The following is a 20,967-nucleotide window of genomic DNA, read 5'->3' on the forward strand; positions in this document are numbered from 1 at the left end:
ATCACTAAAGCCCTCCTTACAACAGCTTCATTAATAAATTAAGATGCAGAGCTTTACAACGTAAGGGGTGGTTGGTGGCACTAGCTGGTCTTTTGTAATCTACAGGAAGCATGGCTTTGAGCTAGCTCCCAGATGAATGGGGGAGCAGGAGCAGGGCTGAATTATCACAGCTTATGTGCCACTCCTGGCACCAACACCAAGGATTGCTGACCCCTGGATTAGAGCATCAGACAGAAACTAGTAAATTATGTTGTCCACAATTAACCCAACAGTGACTCCTGTGAAAAGTGCTGTAGAACGCTCTAAAGCAGGGAGTTATGGGACACAAGTGGCAGTTACCCAAACGGGACCATGACACAGACAGTAAAGCAAAGGCCCTAACTCTGCCAGGGAGCTGCAAGGCTGCAGAACCCAGGCATAGGCAGGTCCCATGTCGCCAGAAGCCCTCCTGGAGGAGCTCAACTACAGTGCCCAGGCCCATGCAGGGGTCTTTGCTTTCCCGCAGAAGAAATACCCTTTGACTAGGGAAGGGCCAGCGGCAGCATAGACACTGCAGCGCGAGTAGGTCCGTTCAAGCACCTGAAGCCGTTGGCGGCCAGCTCGCCCGACGGGCTCTAGGTAACTAGCCGCTCATGGGTCAGACCAGCCCAGACCACCCTAGCCCACCCGCATCTGGTCCTCCCCACACCCAGACCTCCGCACCACAGCCTCGCAGCGACACGGCACCCAGGGCGGCTCGGCCGCCGTGGGACTCAGAGCAGCGCACGCGGCAGGCCGGAGCGGGCGGGAGGGATGGAGGCCTGACCACCACGCAAACCTGAGAGCCGCACTCACCCCCGCGCGCCGACTGAATGACCCAACCTGCGCGCGCCTTTCAATGCGCAAGCGCCCCGCGGGAGTCTTCTTATAAATTCAGCCAATCCAGCTGTAATAGGTCCCGCGGGGGCTGCTGGGAATTGTAGTACCGGCTCCATGTGGGTTGTGCGGAGGGGACAACTATGCGGGCTGCTATGGGGCTTTCGGGCGACAGCCGCCTCTTCTCGGTTCCAGAGGCCAGAGCCTGGCCCTCCGTCCACCCCGCGCTGCTGGAGCTGTGGCACCCCACTCCCCGCTCGCGAAGGGCCGCCTCGCTTCTGTCCGGCCTGTCAGGCCCTGCAGCCGCCGGAGTCCCCGCCTGACCTCTTCCGCCTTATGGGCTGGTGAGGGGCTGGGCGTTTGGCGCTGGGTCGGGGGTTAGAACTAGGGCAGTTGTAGGTGTTTGGCGTTTTGGGAATGGGGGAGGAGCTGGAAATCTGATGGGGCTAAGGGAAGGCGAAAGCCAGGCGGTGGGGGAAGGTCTGGGAGCTCGGGGGGCTGAGATATTAAAATGGGGCTGGGGACGCTGGTCGTTGGCTGGCTCGGGATTTCATGCTTTCTCACTCCTCTCTCCCCAGCCATCGCTCCTTCAACATCAATGTGCAGCAGCTGCAGCAGCGATTCCGGAGCTTGCAACGCTCCCTGCATCCTGATTACTTCAGCCAGAGACCCCAGGTTAGGAGTTAGGGGTGAGGAAGATTTGGCCTTGGCGTTTCCAAGCACAGGCCTTGGTATGGGAAAGTTGTCACTTCACCCCATGGAAGTCACTCGGGCAAGGAAGGAGATGACTGCTTAACAAGCAAATGTATTTGGGAATCTCATCCTTGTGCATTTGCATGGATTGAGTACAGGGAATGAGATGGAAGCCCAGAGTTCTTGCCACACTATGCCCAGGATTTTCAACTACGTTCCTGGCTTGCACTATAAATTCTCTATGAAATGAAAAATGAGCTCAAAGGGACTAGTTTTTTTTCAAAAGGTTGCTGTTAAATGTCACTTTAAAAAGTACTTTTGTCTATTACTGAGTTTGCCTATGTCTAATGAAGTGAGGTAAACACACTTCTATTCCAAACTCACTTTCCTTTATTTATTAATGCAATTCAGTCCCTTAAGTTGGGAGAGAAGAGGAAGTGTACTGCATTTCCCCCTGGGTTGTCTGCACCCATTCTCTTGCTTGTTACATGCTCATCTAGGCTTGCATCAGTGAGGTTGGGAGGACTGAAAGTATATTATTACACTCAAGCTATATATGATGGCGTTTTTGCCTGTTCCTTTGAGTTTGTATTTTTTTGGTCCACCTAGCCAATAAACACAAGTCCAAATTTTCCACAATGCTTCCAATAACTTTTGATGTTTGGCTGAGATTCCAAGTGTCAGATTTTCAAAAGTGGTGAGAATATATACTTCCCTTTGAAAGTCTAAGGAGTATGTTCTCACAGCTTCAGGCCTGCTGAGAGGGGCGGGCAGGCAGGCAAAAGGGGCATTTGCCTCAGTCCCCTTTGAAGTGCTGCTCAATTTGTCCATGCAGTGTGAGTGGGGGGGGGCAATGCTGCTAACTGTCCTAGGCCTTGCCCCTCCCACCTTTGTCCTTGGCCCTGGCCCTTACACTCACAGCAGCAAACATCCCAGACTTGATTGACAGATTTGGGATTCTGTGTAAACAGCTGTGTGAAGCTCTTGTGGCCTTGGAGCTCAGGCTGTGAAGCCTACCCCACTTCATAGGTTCAGCACTCAGGCCACTGCTTAAAATCCCTGTCCACATGCTATTTTTAGAGTAACACCACAAGCCCTAGTAATCCAAGCCTGTTAACCAGGGCTGGAAAGCTCGTTGCCGCAGGATACTAGACATACCCTAGAAGTGCTGGTTGAGTATTTGTAAGTTTTTGGATCCCTTTTCTCAAGAACTTCTTTGGTGGTTTGGAAGCATCTGCTACAAATACAGACTATGCCCAGCCCTGCTTAGTGTGAGATTTAACAGATCAAACTACAAGGTGGTCGAGCTCAGGGGTTCTCAACTGTTTTTTTTTTCCCTGAGATTGCTGCAACTTGCTATTAAAAACTTCCGTGGCCCCTCTGTGTCACAATAACTGCTTTTCTGCCTATAAGGTAGGACCAGTGCAAGAGGGTAGCAAGCAAGGCAATTGTTGAGGGTCCCAGACCACAGGGGTCCCCCATGAAGCTAAGGTGCCCAGGGTCATCGGTATCAGCCGTGTGCAGCAGAGCTTTAGTTTTATGGCCTAGGTTCCAGTGATTCTGATGCTCGTCCTGCTTGCCAGCCTCTCTCTCTTGCCCCAAACCTGCTCACAACCCTCCAGAAGCACAGTGAGTGTTGAGACAGGAGATTGGTGACCCTTGCTGCTTCTCTTCCTTTCCCTATCCCAGTAATCCTATAGGTTGCATTGCTTGGGGGGAAGGGGTGCAGTGGGAATGGGAAGAGGTGGGGTATGGGTTAGAGGTAGAGTGGGGTCAAGGTGGCAGAACAGGAAGAGGTGGGGCCTCTGGTTGAGAGCTGTTGATCTAGCTGAAGAAAAGCAATTGAAGTCCTACATTTTAAAATAAAAATTGATCACAAATGTAACACTTTTTTGATCCAGTAAACTCTGGTATCTCCCACGTGTTACTAATGTTCCCACCAGTCTTATCTAGCTCCAATCCTTTTGACTTCCTTAAATGTTTTAACAGAGTTTTAATTGCAATTAAAGCTTGCATGGACATAACTGTTTCTATGGTAATTTTTTTCTCTTTACTGCTGTTTAAGTATGGCATGATTTGGCTTTTACTGTAAACATGCCAATTTTGTGTAATAAAAGTATTTCTGGATTTTCTGTTGACAGAAAGAGCAGGACTTTTCTGAACAACACTCTTCCTTGGTTAACAGAGCCTACCAAACCCTTCTGAGTCCTTTGAGCCGTGGATTATACCTAGTAAGGTTTCTAATATGCAGAGCTATCCCGTACATTGAATGGTTTGGGGCAGCTGCCCCAGGCTCTGCACTATGGAAAATAGCAGGGTGGGGGCCTGGCACAGGCAGCAGAAGTCTGACCTGCACTCACCAGTGTGAGTCATGGGAAGTGATGCAGCTCACCCCCAGCCTGCTCTACTCTATCATCTCCCAACTGAGTTGCTCCATGGAGGAAAGAGGTGGAGTGCCCGAGCCCACTCTGTACCCCCCAATGATGTGGCTGGGAGCTGGGCTCTTGGGAGCACAAAGTGTTGTGTTTTTCACTGCTGCAGTGACTGAGAGGTACAGGAAATGACCTCTGCTGCTTCTGCCCCCACCCCCAGTATTCCCCAGATTGCATTGCTGTGGGGAAGGGGTGCAAAGTGGGCAGGAAGAAGTAAGGTTGGGGAGCAGGGTGGGGGCTGACCGGAAGCAGGAAGAGGTGGGGGAGGTTGTCACACGCTCCATTCGCCCCAGAGACAGTGCAGCTATATGCACCGTAATCAAGCAGAGGTGACTGTAGTTTCTTACAGTATAATGAACCAAATCTTGTGTACCACTTCCACTGCTTTCCCATTATTCATGTGCTTTCACAGAGAAAAGCAATCTGAGACGGAAGGAAGCCAAGGAGTTCCTCTATCCCACCTAGATAGCATCTTTACTGTGTAATAACTTTTGTATTAATTTTATCACTGTAAGCTCACTAAAGCTATGCATACCTAGAGACTTAACAGCAGCATAGCTGTACCAGTGCAGCTGCTCCATTGTAAGATCTCGTGTAGTCACTCTAAGCTGACAAATACTCTATTAACACATTAAACCATCCCCAGTGAGTGGCAGCAGCAGCTTTTTTACTGACACATTGCTGTGCACACTGCCACTGATAATGGCAAAATATAGGTCATGATGGCGCATAGGTTTGTTGGGGTTTTCTCTATACCTTTGAGCAACATAAGTGCTGACATAAGTGATAGTGCAGACATTGACTAATAGACTGTCACCCATCCAACAGATTAATTAGCTCTGGGCAAAGATGTACCTTCTATTCTCAGTTTCAAGCTTGTGCCTAACAGCCTAGTGCACCATAGTACGTTAGCCAACTGCTATTTTTGGAAGTTGGCTACACACAGAGATTTTCCTGATTAACTCCATGTGTAGATAAGCCCCTAGTAACTTTAATATTTAGACAGTGATTGGGATTGAGTTACTGACCTGGCACCAGCAGACATTTTGAGCCCATTGTTTTCTTTACCAGCTGGAGCTGAATGGAGTGGAACTGGCAGAAGGGACAGACAGTGACATAGACGTGGAATTTCTCAAGGAAATCATGGCAATCAATGAGATGCTGGCAGAACCTGAGAATGAGGCTAAAGTAGAAGAAATTGAAAATTTCATTGAAGGTAAAGTCTAGACTTGTTTAATGTACAATGCTGTATTTTCTATAATGTGAGAAAAGGCTAATATCTCTAAGGTGATGTAAGGAGTGGGCTGCACCTCTTACTGTCTGTCTACAGCTACACTACAGCCAGCTGTTGAGAGAAGTTACTGTCAGAAAGATATATTCCAACAAAATTTCTGTTGGCAGATTGCGGCTACACACGAAAGCAGATCGCTCTGTCAATCCACTCTGTTGATGGAGAGCAGCCAGACTGCCCAGTTCTTCTTGACGAAATGGCCACCTGGAAGCATAGCAGACAAGGCTGCCAAGTGTCCCAGATGTCCTGCCTGTTGACAGAGGGCCCCCATGAAATGTCCCCATGGGCTTTCTGTCAAGAAAGTGGTTCTGCCTACTGGGGAAATGGCAGAATGCTGCCAACAGCAGTGCCATATTCTGTCGATTCACCGGTTTTGTTAACAGAACTCTCTAGTGTAGACTTAGCCTCTGAGCGTAGCACTGTAGATACTTTCTGCCCAGAGCCTATAAGAATACCACACAGTTTCAAAAGGTCTAAAGCAGGCATGTCCAACCCACGGGCCGCATGTGGCCCTGGACAGCTAGTAATGTGGCCCCACAAGGTTGTAAACTTAACATTATTATGTGATTTTTATATACAGCCGAAGACAATTCCTCTTCACTCATTGCGACCCAGGCAAGCCAAAAGGTTGGACATCCATGGTCTAAAGTAAAATTCCCCTATTAATGATCTCTTTAATCTTAAACTTAAAATAAGTCTCCCCCTTGGAGTGCAGGGTTTGCACACCCCTCCCGATTGGGGTCTGTTTCTTAGTCTAGGCTTTTCTGGCCTGTGCTGTTTCCCTTTGGGCCAATGGTACACAGCCCTTCTCCTTTGGTTATTTGGATCAAGTTCAGTGTCTGTCTTAATCTTACACAGCCCTTATCTGCGGCCCCTGAGCTTTTGTCTTGCTGCTTGTGTCTCTTGAAGCATACAATCCAAGTTCCTAGTTCTAGTGAGCTCTCCTGATAAATGTCTGATACCTGATCTCCAATTTCTCTTTTGCTTTTTCATTTTACCAATCTTCTCTTAACTAACTCTTAAAAAAAAGTCTATACAGTAGTTTTTCGTATTATTTTAGTCTTCAGAGAAAGTAATCTTCCTCTTCTATTTTAACTGATCTCTCAGTTCTCTTGTCCCTGATGAAAATGTGCAATTTACAAACATAATTCAGTCCATGAAAACTGTTTTCTAAGGTGAAAATTTGTAAATTGAAAATGAAATTCCTATTTTTGATGTAAAAAAAATTCCATCTGGTTCCCAATTCCCCCCCAAAAATATTTTTCCCACATTACACTACTATACAATCAGAAAAATAGGATCAATGCTACCGTATTGCTTTTTTATGACATTTACTATCACTAATCAGTTCTTAAATGGTGGTGGTGGTGGTGTGTATTCCACGGGAACATCGGTGTCATTAGAAGGAGCTCCATAGTGACTTCAGCCTCCTTAAATGGAGTTTTATCTTCAACTTCTTGAGATTGAGGGTTTAGGAGGAGGTGATGAGCTTGAGGGTTTGAAAATATAATAGAATTGAAGTTTGTGCTGCAGCCTTTTTTTTTCCCCCCCGCTCCCCCATGTCATACATCTCTTGATACCATCGAACAACTTCATGAATTTCCTGCATTTTTTTTTTTGTGGTTTATCCAATTTTTCTTCTCTTCCTTTTTCTAATAACCCTTCTGCATCCAGCTGAATTAATTCATTAGTCAATTCTTCACCACACGACAATAACAGGCCTTGAACATCACCTGTGTCTACTTCACTGAATCCTGCTTAAGTTGCCAGTTGCACAGTAGAATTTGAATGTCTTTCATTTCAGCGTCAAAACCACAGAAATCATGAACATACTTCAGCAGTAGCTTTTTCAAAACACCATTCAAGATACTTTGAGTAATTCTATTCCATGCTGTTGTGATATTTTATATAGCTACCTTGACATTGGAGTTCTTCCACAACTGTTTAATTGTTGATTTTGTCTTTTCTGTCTGATGCAGATATGAGAAGCTTTAAACAGAGCAATAATGCTTTGATCTATTGGCTGAAGGATGGAAGTGGTATTAGGGGGGCAAAAAAAAAAAAATCAGATGTGGTATTGCCATCGTCTTCAATATTGGTAGGGTGACTGGGAACGTTATCAAGGAACAGGAGACATTTAATATCCAGATTACTTTCAGCACGATATTTAGAGATGAATGATGAATGCTAGCTTGTTATGTAATCAGCAGAAACCTACTTTTCCACCCATGCCTTTGGATTAGAACACCAGACCACAAATGGTGCCTTGATTAAGCTTTTAAATGCCCTCATATTTTCCAAATGTCAGACAAAGACAGTCTTCAGTTTCATGTCTCCTTCCAAATTTCCCCCAAGAAGTAATGTCACTCAAGATTAAGGCCTTTAATCTTTTACTTTTGTTTCATTCTTTTCCAGAAAAGCTCCATTTTGTCAACATTAAATAGTTGTTTTGGCGAATATCCACCTTCATGAAATATTGGTTGCAATGCAGCTGGGAAAATACTAGCTGCCTGAACATAAATAGATGCTGCTTTGCCTGTAATGTGAATGCATGCTAAACGCTCAAACCAACTGTGGCTTGCTTTGAACGTTACTCAGTGGCCCTGACTTCTCTCTTCCTTGCCTTTCTTCTTCAGGCCCTCAAGTAAAGACAGGGCTTTCGTCCTTATGTTGAGGAAGCTCATAGGCATGTTAGGTTCATTATGATTGTTGATCCAGTGTATTAAGTCTTTCACGTTTACCCATTATTGCATCCCTAGCCTCTCTTGTTCTATGCAAATTTTAGCTCCACCTACATATGTTTCTGCCATTTTTTCTTTACGTGGACGGGAAAGATTGTATGCACTGTCGATGCTGCCAAGTTTATTACCAAACATATGTGTGTTAATTGCTGGCCCTCTTAATGTCTTTTAATAAGGTGAAGTTTAGCAACCACAGATGTTGCTTTCCTTGGGTTTTTGGCCTTACTGACAGCTCAAAGAACTTTTCACCTCTAGGACCCATGATGATCACAAATAAAAGATATTTAAAGATTAATATCACAGTCAAGATGACACGAACACAACCAAGCACACAAACCAACTGCGAAGAGCTGGGTGGATGAGAGAAGTGAGTCAGCCTTGCAGTGCATACTGCTGTATTTTTCTGCATTCATTACTTATGAAGCAGATGCTCAGATGAAGGTTGGTTCTTCTTTATAGAAAGAATATGTTCATAAATTGAAAAAATGGAATAATTTGTTGTAGTGAAAACTCATAAACTGAAAGTTTGTAAATCAAGGGGTAGATCTGGTAGACACTCTAACGAGGAGGATGTGTGACAGATTCCCCTTCAGCCCCCTAGGAGTTTCTGTGGTTCCTCATGGTTTTCTTGTGTGCCTCAGACTCACAGTGGCCCCTTCGCTGCCTAAGTCTCTGCTTACCCAATCATTCTCATCATGGAGAAGTCCTGAATGGGAGTAAGGCGGACCCCCTTTACAAGTTTCTGGCTGCTCCTGTTGGCCCAACGGAGCACCTGGGAAAGGGTTGTGGGGAGTCCAGTCCCTCCCACTACCCTGGACGCTGTCCCAGGGTCCCTCAGAGAAGGAGGCCACTAGTGGGGTTCTTGCCCCTGCCCCACCATAGCATTCTCTCCCTGGGCCACTTTGCCCATCACTGCCCTCTGGTACCTTGTGTTCCTGCCCTGCCCTCAGTCCTCTAGCCTTCTTCTCCCTATGCACCAACCAACTCTCCTTCTCTGCTGCCTTGGAGGGAAGCCTTTTATAGGAAGTGCAGAGGCCTTAACTGGCCACAGGTGCTTAATTAGCCCCATCTTGCAAGCTGGTTCTGAATGAGGCCACAACTGACTGCACTGAGTTAGGGAACAGGAAAACATTAATGCAGCTTACAGTATATCAGCCTTCTGTCAGAAATTTGCAGGCTGTGGTATGCCACAGATGTCCTCATGTCACCTATTTGTGAGTCCGTTGATGGCTGATCAGCCCAATACTGGAGCCCCAGACCTTATCACAGAAAAGCATGTGTTAGTAGCTGTTGGAAGGGCGCAGCGCAGTTTTTGCTGCTCTTCCTCTTCTCCTCCTGTCTTCATCTGCACTGTGGTGGGACCTCTCAAATTGCACCACCCCCTCATTGATTACCATTCTACACTAGGGACAGTCTTGGACAAGGTTCTCCTAAGGGTTGACATTGATGTTGCACTTTTTCATGTGTGCCTTCAGCATGTCCTTATATTGCTTCAGCTGGCCCCCAATGCTCCTCAGTCCTTCTTCCAATTAGGAGAACAAACTGTTTCGGGAGGCACTGGTCAGACATCCAAACCACGTGACCAGTCCATCGAACTTGTTGTTGAATGATAATGGCTTCAATCGTGATCATGTTTGACTCTTCCAGGATGCTAGTGTTCGTGCACCTATCCTTCCAAGAGATATTTAAGGTTCTCCTGAGGCAGCTTTGATATTGTTCAAGTGCCTTCAAAAGAGCTTGTATGTTATCCAGGTTTCACGTGCATATAGTAGCATTGGAACAACTGCTGAACAGTATATAAGAAGCTTTGTCTTGGGATAGATGTCCCGGTTCTCAAAGACCCTTTGTCTCAGGCGGGTGAAAGCAGAGCTTCCACAGCTCAGATGATGCTGGATTTCCGCATCAATGTTGAATTTAGGGGAAAGATGACTTCCAAGGTATGGGAAGTGCTCCACATTTTCCAGCAGGTCTCCATTGACTTCAATAGAAGGTGCATGAAATTGTCCCGTTGGTGGAGCACCTTGGTCTTTTTGTGTTCAGTGTGAGGTTGAGATTCTCATGTTGTTGCTCTATTTTAAGTGCCTTCACTGAAGCACAATATTCTGATCCACGTAGTAGGGCTCCATGATTGAGGTTGTGGAGGTCTTGCTTTTAGCCTTCAATCTCCTGAGACTGTCTATAGAATAAACAGGAAGCTTTTCAATCTTCACACCATCTGGAAGCTTGCCATCAATGAAGTGAAGGGTCATGGTGATGAAGATGCATGACAGCAGTGGGGCAATGACACAGCCTTGCATGACTCCTGTTTTGACCTCAAAGGGGTCCTTTTGGGATCCATTCTTTGTTCAATACTGTGGCAGTCATGTTGTGAAGCAGCCTTAAAATGCCGAAGAACTTTCTGGGGCAGCCAATCTTTGAGAGAATGGTCCATAGGGCTCTATGATTGACTGAGTCGAAGACTTTGATCAGGTTGATGAAGCTCATATAAGGCTTGGTTGTGTTCATGACATTTCTCTTGCAGTTGCAGGGCAGTGACGATCATGTCTGTTGTTCATCAGAATGGTCGGCAGCCACACTGGGATAGTGGGAGAATTTCTTCTGAGAGTGGCAGGAGTTGGTTTGCAAGGATTCAAGCTAAGATTTTTGCCTGTTGTTGCCAGGGGAGAGATGTCACAATAGTTTCCCCAGTCTGACTTGTCTCCCTTCTTGAAAAGACTGGCAATCAGTGTGTCTCTGAAATCTTGCAGCATCTGCTCCCTATCCCAGATCTTGAGAATCAGGAGATGGAGCTGTTTGTGGACCTCTGGCCCACCTTCTTTTGAATACTCCAGTGGGGATTACATCTAGTTCAGTTGCTCTATCTCACGTATTGCAAGGACTGTTTCCCTTCCTTTGGAATTCATAATGATCTCAGGCAAGACTATTAGTATCTCTCCCTCCCTCCCCCGCTGCCCCTGGTCCGGTTCTGTGTATCTGATTTTTGTCAAGTTTTTTTGTTTGTTTTTTGTTTCCTTGGGTTTTTTGTTTTTGGACATCTCTTTAGAAAGCTCATCACCTAATAAATTATTTTGTTGGTCTTTAAAGTGCTACATGAATGCTGGTTTGTTTTTATTTAATAGTTAATGACAGAATAAAACAGTTGGCAACAGCATTATTGCAAAAGTGCTGGCAGCATACCTTTTTTAATAATACTGCTTTATGACTTCATGTTGGGGAAGGTACTCAGTAAGCATACGTATGGCTTTGAATAAGTCAGTGGTGTTGTTTCTATTTGTTTTACAGTTAAACAAGAAGAATTGATCAAGAATGTGACCAAAGCTTTTGAAAAAGGTAGTGATCTCAATTAGTGACTGTGAATGAAGCTAGCAGAAATCTTCTAGAAGTATAGATTGAACCTCTCTTGTCCAGCACCCTTGGGACCAGTGCTGAATGAGAGAATTTGCTAGACCATGGGAGGTCAATATTGTATAGCAGCATTACCAACACTTGCAGTGCTTACTGGGCTTTTAGATGACAGAATTATAAAAACCTAGGGCTGGCAGGGATCTTAGGAAGTCATTGAGTCCAGCCCCCTGCCTAAAGCAGGATCAACCCTAACTAAATCATCCTAGCCAGGACTTTATCAAGCCTGGCCTTAGAGGTTTTTAAGGATGGCGATTCCACCACTTTTCTAGGTAACACAATCCAGTGCTTCACCACTCTCCTGGTGAAATAGTTTTTCCTAATAGCCAACCTACACTTTTCCCTCTGTAACTTGAGACCATTGCTCCTTGTTCTGCCATCCATCCCTACTGAGACCTGCCCGTCCCCATCCTCTTTAGAGCCCCCCTTCAGGAAGTTGAAGGCTGCTATCGAATGGCCCCTCACTCTTCTCTTCTGCACACTAAATAAGCCCAAATCCCTCAGCCTCTCCTCATAGGTCATATGCTCCAGCCCCTCATCAGTTTTATTGCCCTCCACTGGACCCACTCCAATACAGCCACATATTTTCTATACTGGGGGGTGCAGAACCGAGTGCATTACTCCAGGTGTAGCCTGACCAGTGTCAAATAGAGGAGAATAATAAATAGATCTACTGGAAATGCTCTTCCCAATCCACCCCAATGTGCCATTAGAATTATTGGCTACAAGGGCACACTGTTGACTCACATCCAGCCTCTCATCCACCATAATCCCCAGCTCCTTTTCTGCTGCACTGCTACTTAGTCATTCGGTCGCCAGCCTGTAACAATGCTTGGGATTCATCCATCCCAAGTGCAAGGACTCTGCACTTCACCTTGTTTAACCTCATCAGCTTACTTCTGGCAACTTATCTTGGTCACTCTGCACCATATCCCTACCCTCCAACATACCAACCTGTCCCCCTAGCTCAGTGTCATCTGCAAATTTGCTGAGGGTGTAATCCAGGTCATTAATAAAGATGTTGTCAATACTGGCCCTATAATCAATCCTTGGCGCACTCCACTTGATACCTACAGCCAACTACACATTGAGCCACTGATTGCTGCCCATTGGACCAACTCATTTAGCCAGCTTTCTGTCCACCTTACAGTTGAATTATCCAATCCATACTTCAACTCATGGGCAACAATATTGTGGGAGACTACGTCAAAAGGTTTGCTAAAGTCAAAGTATAGCACATCCACTGACTTTCCCATGTCCACAGAACTAGTTACCTCATCAGATGGAAGCTTTCCCTTCCTTGGTGAATCCATGTTGACTGTTCCTGATCACTTCCCCTGTTTCAGGTACTTCAAAATGGATTCCTTGGGGATCTCCTCCATGATTTTTCCAGGGACTGAGGTAAGGCTGACCAGTCTCAACTTCCCTGGTTTGTCCTTTCCTTTTAAAGAGGAACGCTACAGTTGCCTTTTTCCAATCATACCTCTCCCGATCTCCATGAGTTTTCAAAGATAGTGGCTAAAGGCTCTGTGATGACATCTGCCAATTCCTGCAGTACCCTTGAATGCTTTAAATCTGGACACAAGGATTTGTGTAATCTAGCTTTTCTAAATAGTTCTTAACCTACTATTTCCCTACAAAGGGCTGCCCACCTCCTTTCCATACTGCATTGCCTAGTGCAGTATTCTAGGAGCTGACTTTGTCACTGAAGACAGGCAAAAAAAAGCATTGTGCACTTTGGCTTTTCCCACATCATCTGTCACCAGGTTACATCCCTCATCCAGTTACAGCCCCACACCTTCCCTGATCACCCTTTTATTGTTAACATGCCTGTAGAAGCCCTTCTTGTTACCCTTCACGTTCTTTGCTAGCTGCTGTTCCAATTGTTCTTTTGCCTTCCTGATTACTTCACTGAACCTCCTGCCATATATTTATACTCCTCCTTAGTCCATATGTCCAAGTTTCCACTTCTTATAGACATCCTTCTTGAGTTTAAGCTCACCAAGGATTTCCCTGGTAAGCCAAGCTTGTTGCCTACCATGTTAGCTGTTCTTACTGCACATCAGGATTTTTTGTTCTTGAGCCTTCAATAAGACGACTTTAACGTACTGCCAGTTCTCCTGAACTCCTTTCCCCTTTATATTAGCTTCCCAGGGGATCCTGCTCATCAGTTCTCTCAGGGAGTTAGTCTGCTCTTCTGAAATCAAGAGTCTGTATTTTACTGCTCATCTTTCTTCCTTTAGTCAGAATCCTGAAATCTATCCTCTCAATCACTGCAGCCCAGGTCGCCACCCACTTCTATTTCTTCTACTATTCTTCCTTGTTTGTAAGTAGTAGATCAGGCTGCTCATGGCCACTGGTTGGTTCTTTCAGCACTTGTACTAGGAAGCTATCCCCAGCATTCTCCAAAAAAACTTTCTGAATTGTTTGTGTGCTGTTGTATTGGTCTCCCAACAAATGTCTGGGTCAGTAAGTCTCCCATCAGAGCCAGGACCTGTGATTTGGAAGCTGCTTTTAGTTGGATGAAGAAATCCTCATCCACCTCACTGACTTGATCTGGTGGCAGGCACCAACCACAACATCACCTGTTGCTTCCAGATCTAAACTTAAGCTAAAGCCTCTCAACTGGCTTTTCTTCTGTATACTGGAGCTCTGAGCAATCATCTTGCTCTCTCACATAAATCGCAATTCCTCCTCCATTTCTCCCCTGCCTGTCCTCCTTGAACAGTTTATACCGTTCCATGATAGTGCTCCAGTTATGCAAGTCATCCCACCAAGTCTCTGTTATTCCAGTCACCTCATACTCCTTTGTCTGTGCCAGGGCTTCTAATTCTTCCTGTTCGTTTCCCAGGCTACTTGTATTTGTGTACAAACACCTTTAGATAATTAGCTGATTCACCTACCTTCTCTTTTCAAATGAGGGGTCCTCCTTTGTTGTTCTTCTTCCTTCCCCATTTACCTCAGGCTTTTGTCACCATCCCCAGATGAACCTAGTTTCAAGCCCTCCTCACTAGGTTTGCAAGCCTGCCTGCAAAGATACTGTTTCCTCTTTTTATTAGATAGATCCTTTCTCTTCCTAGCAATCCTTCTTCCTGAAACAGAATCTGATGGTCAAAGAAACCAAAGCCCTCTCTCCAACACTTATCTGTGCAACCATGTATTTACTTCCAGGATTTGACGGTCCCTACCTGAACCCCTTTCCTCAACAAAGAGGATGGCCAAGAACACCACTTGTGCTCTATATTCCTTGATCTTCCTTCCCAGAGTTGCACAATCTTCAGTGATCTGCTCCAGGTCGTTCTGTGCTCTGTTAATAACAGCACAGAATGCTGAGAGCCAGGACCGGTGGTTGTAAACAAACTTTATGGGATCATGGGAAACTTGGCCGCAACTATGATAGATGGTCATACACTTAATTAAAATCATGCCAGATTATTGATTATTGCCATACTGAAGAGGCTCAGCCTTCACTGTTTGTCCTTAATCATTAAGGTTCTGGCCCAATAATGGAACAAAACGCTCTCCCTCCATGCTCTTTAGTAGCCTTTGTAGTTTGATTCATTAGTAAAGATGGGCCCATTCAAAGAGGTCCCTGTCCCTGACAGGAGACATGATCCCCAGTCTCAAGCCATAGGTGGTCACTGCTGGTTCATGATGCCTAACTTGCAGTCCCAATCCAAAAACCAGGTCCAAAGTGTGACTACCTTTGAGTTAATCCATGTACTACCTTCAGTAGACCCATGGCTTTCATGATGTAGAGAATTCATTATCTATGTCAAGAGTGCTCTTAGTGATTTGAATCCTTCCTTGTATTTCCATTGCCACAGGGCTGTAGCATTTAGTGCTCTTAGAAAGGTACTCGACAATGAGCAGACCCAATGAGTGGTACACTAAAATCAGTTCCACCTTAATCCCATCTGGGACTTACACGCTAAATAGACAGACACGTGTTGTCAGATTCAGTTTCGAGAAGACAGGTGGGATGCAGTCAACACTGCCACACATGACTGACAGACTATCCTTGGTTGGCAATACTCCAGACATCAAACCAGTAAAAGCTAGGCCAGAACTCAGTCATCTTCTCCTGTGGTCTCTGCATCTCTCTTCTGCCAGTCCTACCACAGAATCAGGGAAAAGAAGAATTCAAAATCCTTCTTATTCTAGGGCCCACACTCAAACCCTTTCATCTATGCTGTCTCACTTTTAAGACTTCGTTCTATATTACAATATTTCTTAGTATCTTAGACCAGAAACTGCCCATATTTCTAATTCTACAATTGCCCATAAACAGACTTCATCCCACAGACAAATGCCTGTAGGTACCGTACTAAGGGTTTCCTATGGTAATGATGCTGGCCTTACATCACTGGATGAAATTGGTTTAACTACAACTTACTTATTGGTAAATCCTTCAACACAGAATCATAGAATGCAAGGTCTGGAAGGGGCCTTGAGAGGTCATCGAGTCCAGTCCCCTTCCCTCATGGCAGGACCAAGTACTGTCTAGACCATCCCTGACAGACATTTATCTAACCTGTTCTTAAATATCTCCAGAGATAGATTCCCTAGGGAATTTATTCCAGCGTTTGACCACCCTGACAGTGAGGAACTTTTTTCTAATGTCCAACCCAAATCTCCCTGGCTGCAATTTAAGCCAATTGCTTCTTGCTCTATCCTCAGAGGCCAAGAAGAATAAGTTTTCTCGCTCCTACTTATGACACCATTTTAGATACCTGAAAACTGCTATCATGTCCCCCCCCGCCCCCAAGTCATCTTTTTTTTTCCAAACTAAACAAGCCCAATTCTTTCAGACTTTCTTCATAGGTCATATTCTCTAGTTCTTCGATCATTCTTGTTGCTCTTTTCTGGACCCTCTCCAATTTCTCCACATATTTTTTTTTGAAATGCAGTACCCAGAACTGGACATAATACTCCAACTGAGGCCTAACCAGCGCAGAGTAGAGCAGAAGAATGACTTCTCACGTCTTGCTCACAACACGCCTGTTAATGCATCCCAGAATCACGTTTGCTTTTTTTTTTTTTTTTTTTTTTGGTGCAACAGCGTCACACTGTTGACTTATCTTTAACTTGTGGTCCACTATAACCGCTAGATCCCTTTCTCCCATACAGCAGATAGGAGTAAGGGGATTTTGAAGTTGGCGGGGTCCTTTTGAAAAAGATCCCCATCTGGACGAGCTGCGTGGGAGCTAGAAGTGGCAATTTCTAAGTGCTGTGGCTGGCGGCATGCTAATTAGTGTTCTTCTAAATGGCTATTTCAAAGTTTTCTCTAAGTGCAGACATGGCCATAGTGTCTGAAGGCATGCTCCATGGCTGGCTAGGATGAGCTGCTGTTAAATCCCTGCGATGGGATGGATCCAGTCTTTGTTGTAGTAATGGTTCCAACACAGGCTGCTTTGTTTTACTTCTGTTACATCTGTGTCACATAGTTTGGAATAAAAAAAAAAGTCCAAGTATGCCCCTGATACCTAGCAACCTATTAATCTGCTGGGATTTGGTAGTCATTCTCGGGGAAGTCACTGGATGGCACTGCTATTGCATGTCTTTTTCCCATTCTTTGTACATCTTGCCTTTTTGACCGTAAGCTTTTTGGAGCAACTCTGTTTCTTTAATTTGTATTGCAGGGGGACCCCAATCCTGACTGAGGTCCCTAGGTCTTTCTGTAATAAAAATAACCCAGTGTTTCAACATAGACTTTACTGTAGCACTCTTGACATTTGGCGGTTTTGTAATTCACAATGTTTAGTTCTGTTATTTACATGGACATTTTACAAGAAAACATTTGAAATTAAATTTCTTAGATGAAATGGAGAATCCATCCTAATATAAACTTAAGTTCTTTGTTTCATTTCAGGTGATCTTCAAGAAGCCAAGAAACATCTAGTCAAAATGAAATACTTTAAAAACTTGGAGGACAAAGTGAGGAGCAAGAAGAACCCTTCCTGACAACATATCCTTTATTGTTAAGATCTGATCCACTTTTGATTCAAGTAGTGACTGGTAGTTTTCTGATTCAGGTACTAAATGCAGAACAATCATTGTGTCTCTTATTTTTTGGTCCTGCTTTATCCACAGAAATGTAATCGCTGCATAAAAGACATCTATGTCCATGTGTCACTAATTGTCAGGCATGGAAATGGAATTTTGTTAGCAATAAGGACCCTATATTGCTCAGTTCCAAATTCTGCTTTTGTGCCCACACTCTTTACATTTGGTATTTACACTGTCTGTATCCCAAAATATATATCTAGTTTGTCCTTAGTGGACAGTAAATGAATAAATGAGTATGCAGATCACTGTTTTTCCTGAGATTTAGTCAGGACCTGATGCACCTGTCTTTGGACAAATCTTCCACTGAGGGTAGAAAGTGTTCTCTAAGTATGGCTTGAACACCCAGTTTGGTGGGTTTCTTTTTCTGAATTTTACAGTCACAGGCATAGGAAAATGGTGCTTGTTTGTAGAAAACTTTGTATTAAAGACTTCAGACTGGAAAGTTTCTTGTAGGACTGGAGACAGATGGCAATACACGGTCGAACCTCTCTAATCCGAAACTCTTTCGTCCTGCAACATGAGTAATCCGGCATGACTTTAGGTAGCTGGATGACCACTTACCATGGGTGTGGCCAAGTTTTCCATGGTCCCATAAAGTTTGTTTCTGGCCACCAGTCCTGGCTCTCAGTGTTCTGTACTGTTATTTAGCTCAAATTTGCCTCTAAATGTTTTATAAGAGCCCAGTAAGCAATGGAAGTGTTGGTAATGTTGCTAGACAATATTGACCTCCCATGGTCCAGCAAATCCTCTCATCTGGCACCTGTCAGGTCCCAAGGGTGCTGGATTAGAGAGGTTCAGTCTGTAACTTTCTCACTTGTACTGAGGCCAGAGATGATTCAGGCTGGGAATTAATTTGCCTCCACCAAACACTAGGATTAATTGTTTGTATCTATTTTGTACTGTCACAGAAAAAGGTATAGGATGTGCACAAAGAGCCTCAGATAGGATGGGGCCTGTCAGACTAATCTCAAAGGCAGGAAGAGTGTTTTTTTTAATGCATTAAGTAGAATATTTCAATTTAGCAGTAGGTTTGTGTTGTGTGGCCATTCTTAAATGTTCAAGATTTTAATATCACACTAGAGTAATATCTAGATTTTGTTTCAAATCATTGTACCTCTCACCCTACCACTGTCTCCCAAAACTATTTATATTGGCACCTTAAGTAGTCAGAGTGTGGCACACTGAATGGTGAAATACCCAATGAAGTCTGTACTCCAAGAGACCAAGTTATCGGCACTGTTTCTTCACATCTGTCATAGGCAAATGTCCATAAATATTTTATTGAGTCTTTTTTGTATGCACAAACTGCAGCATTTTTAAAGTGCCTTATAACATTCCAGCAAGACTAGTCTAATTTTAATAAGTTTCACCTAATGATATAACAAACAGCTTTTGAATACAGTCCTTAGCGCTATTTTTCTGTATATGATACATGGGACCATATGTATACAATTCCCATTAGCATGGCTGCCTTACGCCTGTGAGACATAAAGTACGCTCTAAAATTCATTGCAGAGCTCTCGTCTTTCACGTAGCTCTGTTTCTTTCTCTTTGATTCTTCCTCTGAAATTAAGCTGTTGAAATTCTTGCTTTTGATTTCCAGAAAAGATTTGTTTTTTGTTTCGGGAATAACAAAGGAGATGAAAGTAGCAACCAACAAGCTTTCCAGTAAGAACACCACAAAACAATGCTGCTTCAGTCCAGTCTAAAACAAAATACAAAGCATTTGTGATTAATAAAAAAAAATCATAGCCAATATTACCTAATTACTGTATTTTCTAAAATTATACTCAGTTATCCAGAAACATGGAGGAATGGGGTATTCTGGTTAATTGAGTTTTCTAGTTAACAGAGAAGTATACCTATTGGTCAGAAATTTTCACACATTACATGTAGCTGGCAATTTGAAAATGTACATGTAACTTTTTATTCTGTTTTCACACACATGGCATCAATGACCAATCCCATATGTACAGAGATTCCTTCGATCTCCCTACTGTGATCTCCATATAAACTATATATGACATTCTCTCTTGCTGCTAATTAAATGCAGGGCTTTTTTCTCCAGCGCTGCCATTTTGAAAGCCGGCTGGGCAGGGTGGCTACAAGCTGCAAGTGGCTCATTAATAAGCCATTTGCAGCTCCCACCCTGCCTGCAAGCTGAAAGATGAGCATTCAATTTAATTGGTTTAACAGGTAGCTGGAGGCTGTTAAACCAATTAAATTGAGGCCTGTTCCAGCTGAGCAGGGTGCTGGGAGCAGCCCCTGCTATGCTATAGCTGAGGGGAGCTCTGCAGAAGAAAAGACAGGCAGAAGAGAAGAACAGTTATTACGCAAGGTGAGTGGGGTTTGGAGCCTTGGTGGGGGTAAGCCTGGGAGTGGTGTGGGGCTTAAGCCTGGGGTCGGTTTGGGGTCTTGTGGTGCACGGGGTGTTAAGCCTGGGGGTGGTTTGGGGCAGCTCTGGGGCCAGGAGCTGGTAGGGCACGAAGTTCCACCTGTGGCCCCAGCCAGGGAACCCCACCTACACCGGAGTTGGGAGCCAGCAGGACACAAAGGTCCACAGCGGACCTGGCTGGTGAACCCTGGCTGTGCCAGAGCCGGGAGATGGCAGGGTATGAAGCTCTGCTAGCAAACCAGGCCGTGGCCGGGGAACCGCAGCTGGGGAGCCTCAGCAGCACTGGGGCCAGGATCCATGGCATGGTTAAGCTGGCAGGGGGGAGCCCTGTGCATGGAGTGGAGTCAAGCCTGACTGAGGGTGGGGGGCAGTTCTGGTACCTTTTTAATTAGGAAGAAAAGCACTGGATAAACATGTTGTGTATATCACCCCATAAGCTAATCCTTATACACTAAACACTACAACTGGAAATGTGTTCTGGCTAATTAAAGAGCCAGATAACAAAGAGTTTATTGCATTAATTGAGGTACTATTGCTAATCACTCCAATGGTGCCAAATATAGGCTTTAATGGAAAGGGTGAAGTGAAGCTTTATTTGTATGTCTCTTTCATGACCTGAAATGATCAATAATGTAGTTGTTTTATTTTAGAACACTTCAAAGCTGCAGGGAGGTGCCTAGCTCTACAAATGGCCCATAACAGGAAACTTTTTCCTTGTTTAAGCACCTATAGCAGGAACAGGAGGTTTGCAAAAAATGTTGTGGTGCCTAGAGCCTTTTGTCTCCCACCACCACCCCTGTCTGAGCTTCGGAGAGGGAGTTTAGGTGAGGGAAGTGTCTAGGGCAACTCTCTTCACTGGAGATATACATCTCAGAACTGGAAGGGACCTTGGGAGTTCATAAAGTCCAGTCCCTTGCCCTCTTGGCAGGGCCAAGCACCATCCCTGGCAGACTGCCCCAGAGCCCTAAATGACCACCTCAAGGACTGAGCTTACAACCCTGGGCTTAGTAGGCTGATGCTCAAACCACTAACCTATCCTTCCCTATCCTCTTGTCTGGCTCCAGGCCAACCTCTCTATCCCACTTATGC

At 44.7% G+C, this 20,967-nt stretch overlaps 1 protein-coding gene and 1 pseudogene across 4 annotated transcripts; one reads left to right on the plus strand and one right to left on the minus strand.

Annotated features, from left to right (window-relative positions):
• The first annotated feature begins 957 nt into the window (after window positions 1-957).
• On the plus strand, window positions 958-19,820 carry HSCB (HscB mitochondrial iron-sulfur cluster cochaperone). 4 transcript variants are annotated; one of them, XM_075012651.1, is made up of 7 exons: window positions 958-1,199; window positions 1,434-1,530; window positions 3,690-3,779; window positions 5,052-5,196; window positions 11,295-11,342; window positions 12,761-12,815; window positions 17,287-19,820. In XM_075012651.1, exons 1-6 carry the CDS (start codon window positions 973-975, stop codon window positions 12,796-12,798), a joined length of 645 nt encoding a protein of 214 aa, XP_074868752.1. In that variant the 5' UTR covers window positions 958-972; the 3' UTR covers window positions 12,799-12,815; window positions 17,287-19,820. The 4 variants fall into 4 exon arrangements, with proteins under 4 accessions (XP_074868752.1, XP_074868750.1, XP_074868751.1 ...); XM_075012649.1 differs by lacking the exon at window positions 12,761-12,815; XM_075012650.1 differs by lacking the exons at window positions 11,295-11,342; window positions 12,761-12,815.
• LOC142022613 (solute carrier family 2, facilitated glucose transporter member 11-like) overlaps window positions 18,983-20,967 on the minus strand; it is a 49,690-nt pseudogene continuing 47,705 nt past the window's right edge.

Source organism: Carettochelys insculpta, chromosome 18, assembly GCF_033958435.1.
Source record: "Carettochelys insculpta isolate YL-2023 chromosome 18, ASM3395843v1, whole genome shotgun sequence".
Lineage (NCBI taxonomy): Eukaryota > Metazoa > Chordata > Testudines > Carettochelyidae > Carettochelys > Carettochelys insculpta.

Bases quoted from the DNA above. Each gene is read 5' to 3' on its own strand.
- HSCB (XM_075012649.1), top strand. From the start codon at position 973: ATGTGGGTTGTGCGGAGGGGACAACTATGCGGGCTGCTATGGGGCTTT. The intron at 1,200-1,433 runs GTGAGGGGCTGG...CTCTCTCCCCAG, and splicing joins CTCTTCCGCCTTATGGGCTG to CCATCGCTCCTTCAACATCA. The intron at 1,531-3,689 runs GTTAGGAGTTAG...TTCTGTTGACAG, and splicing joins ACTTCAGCCAGAGACCCCAG to AAAGAGCAGGACTTTTCTGA.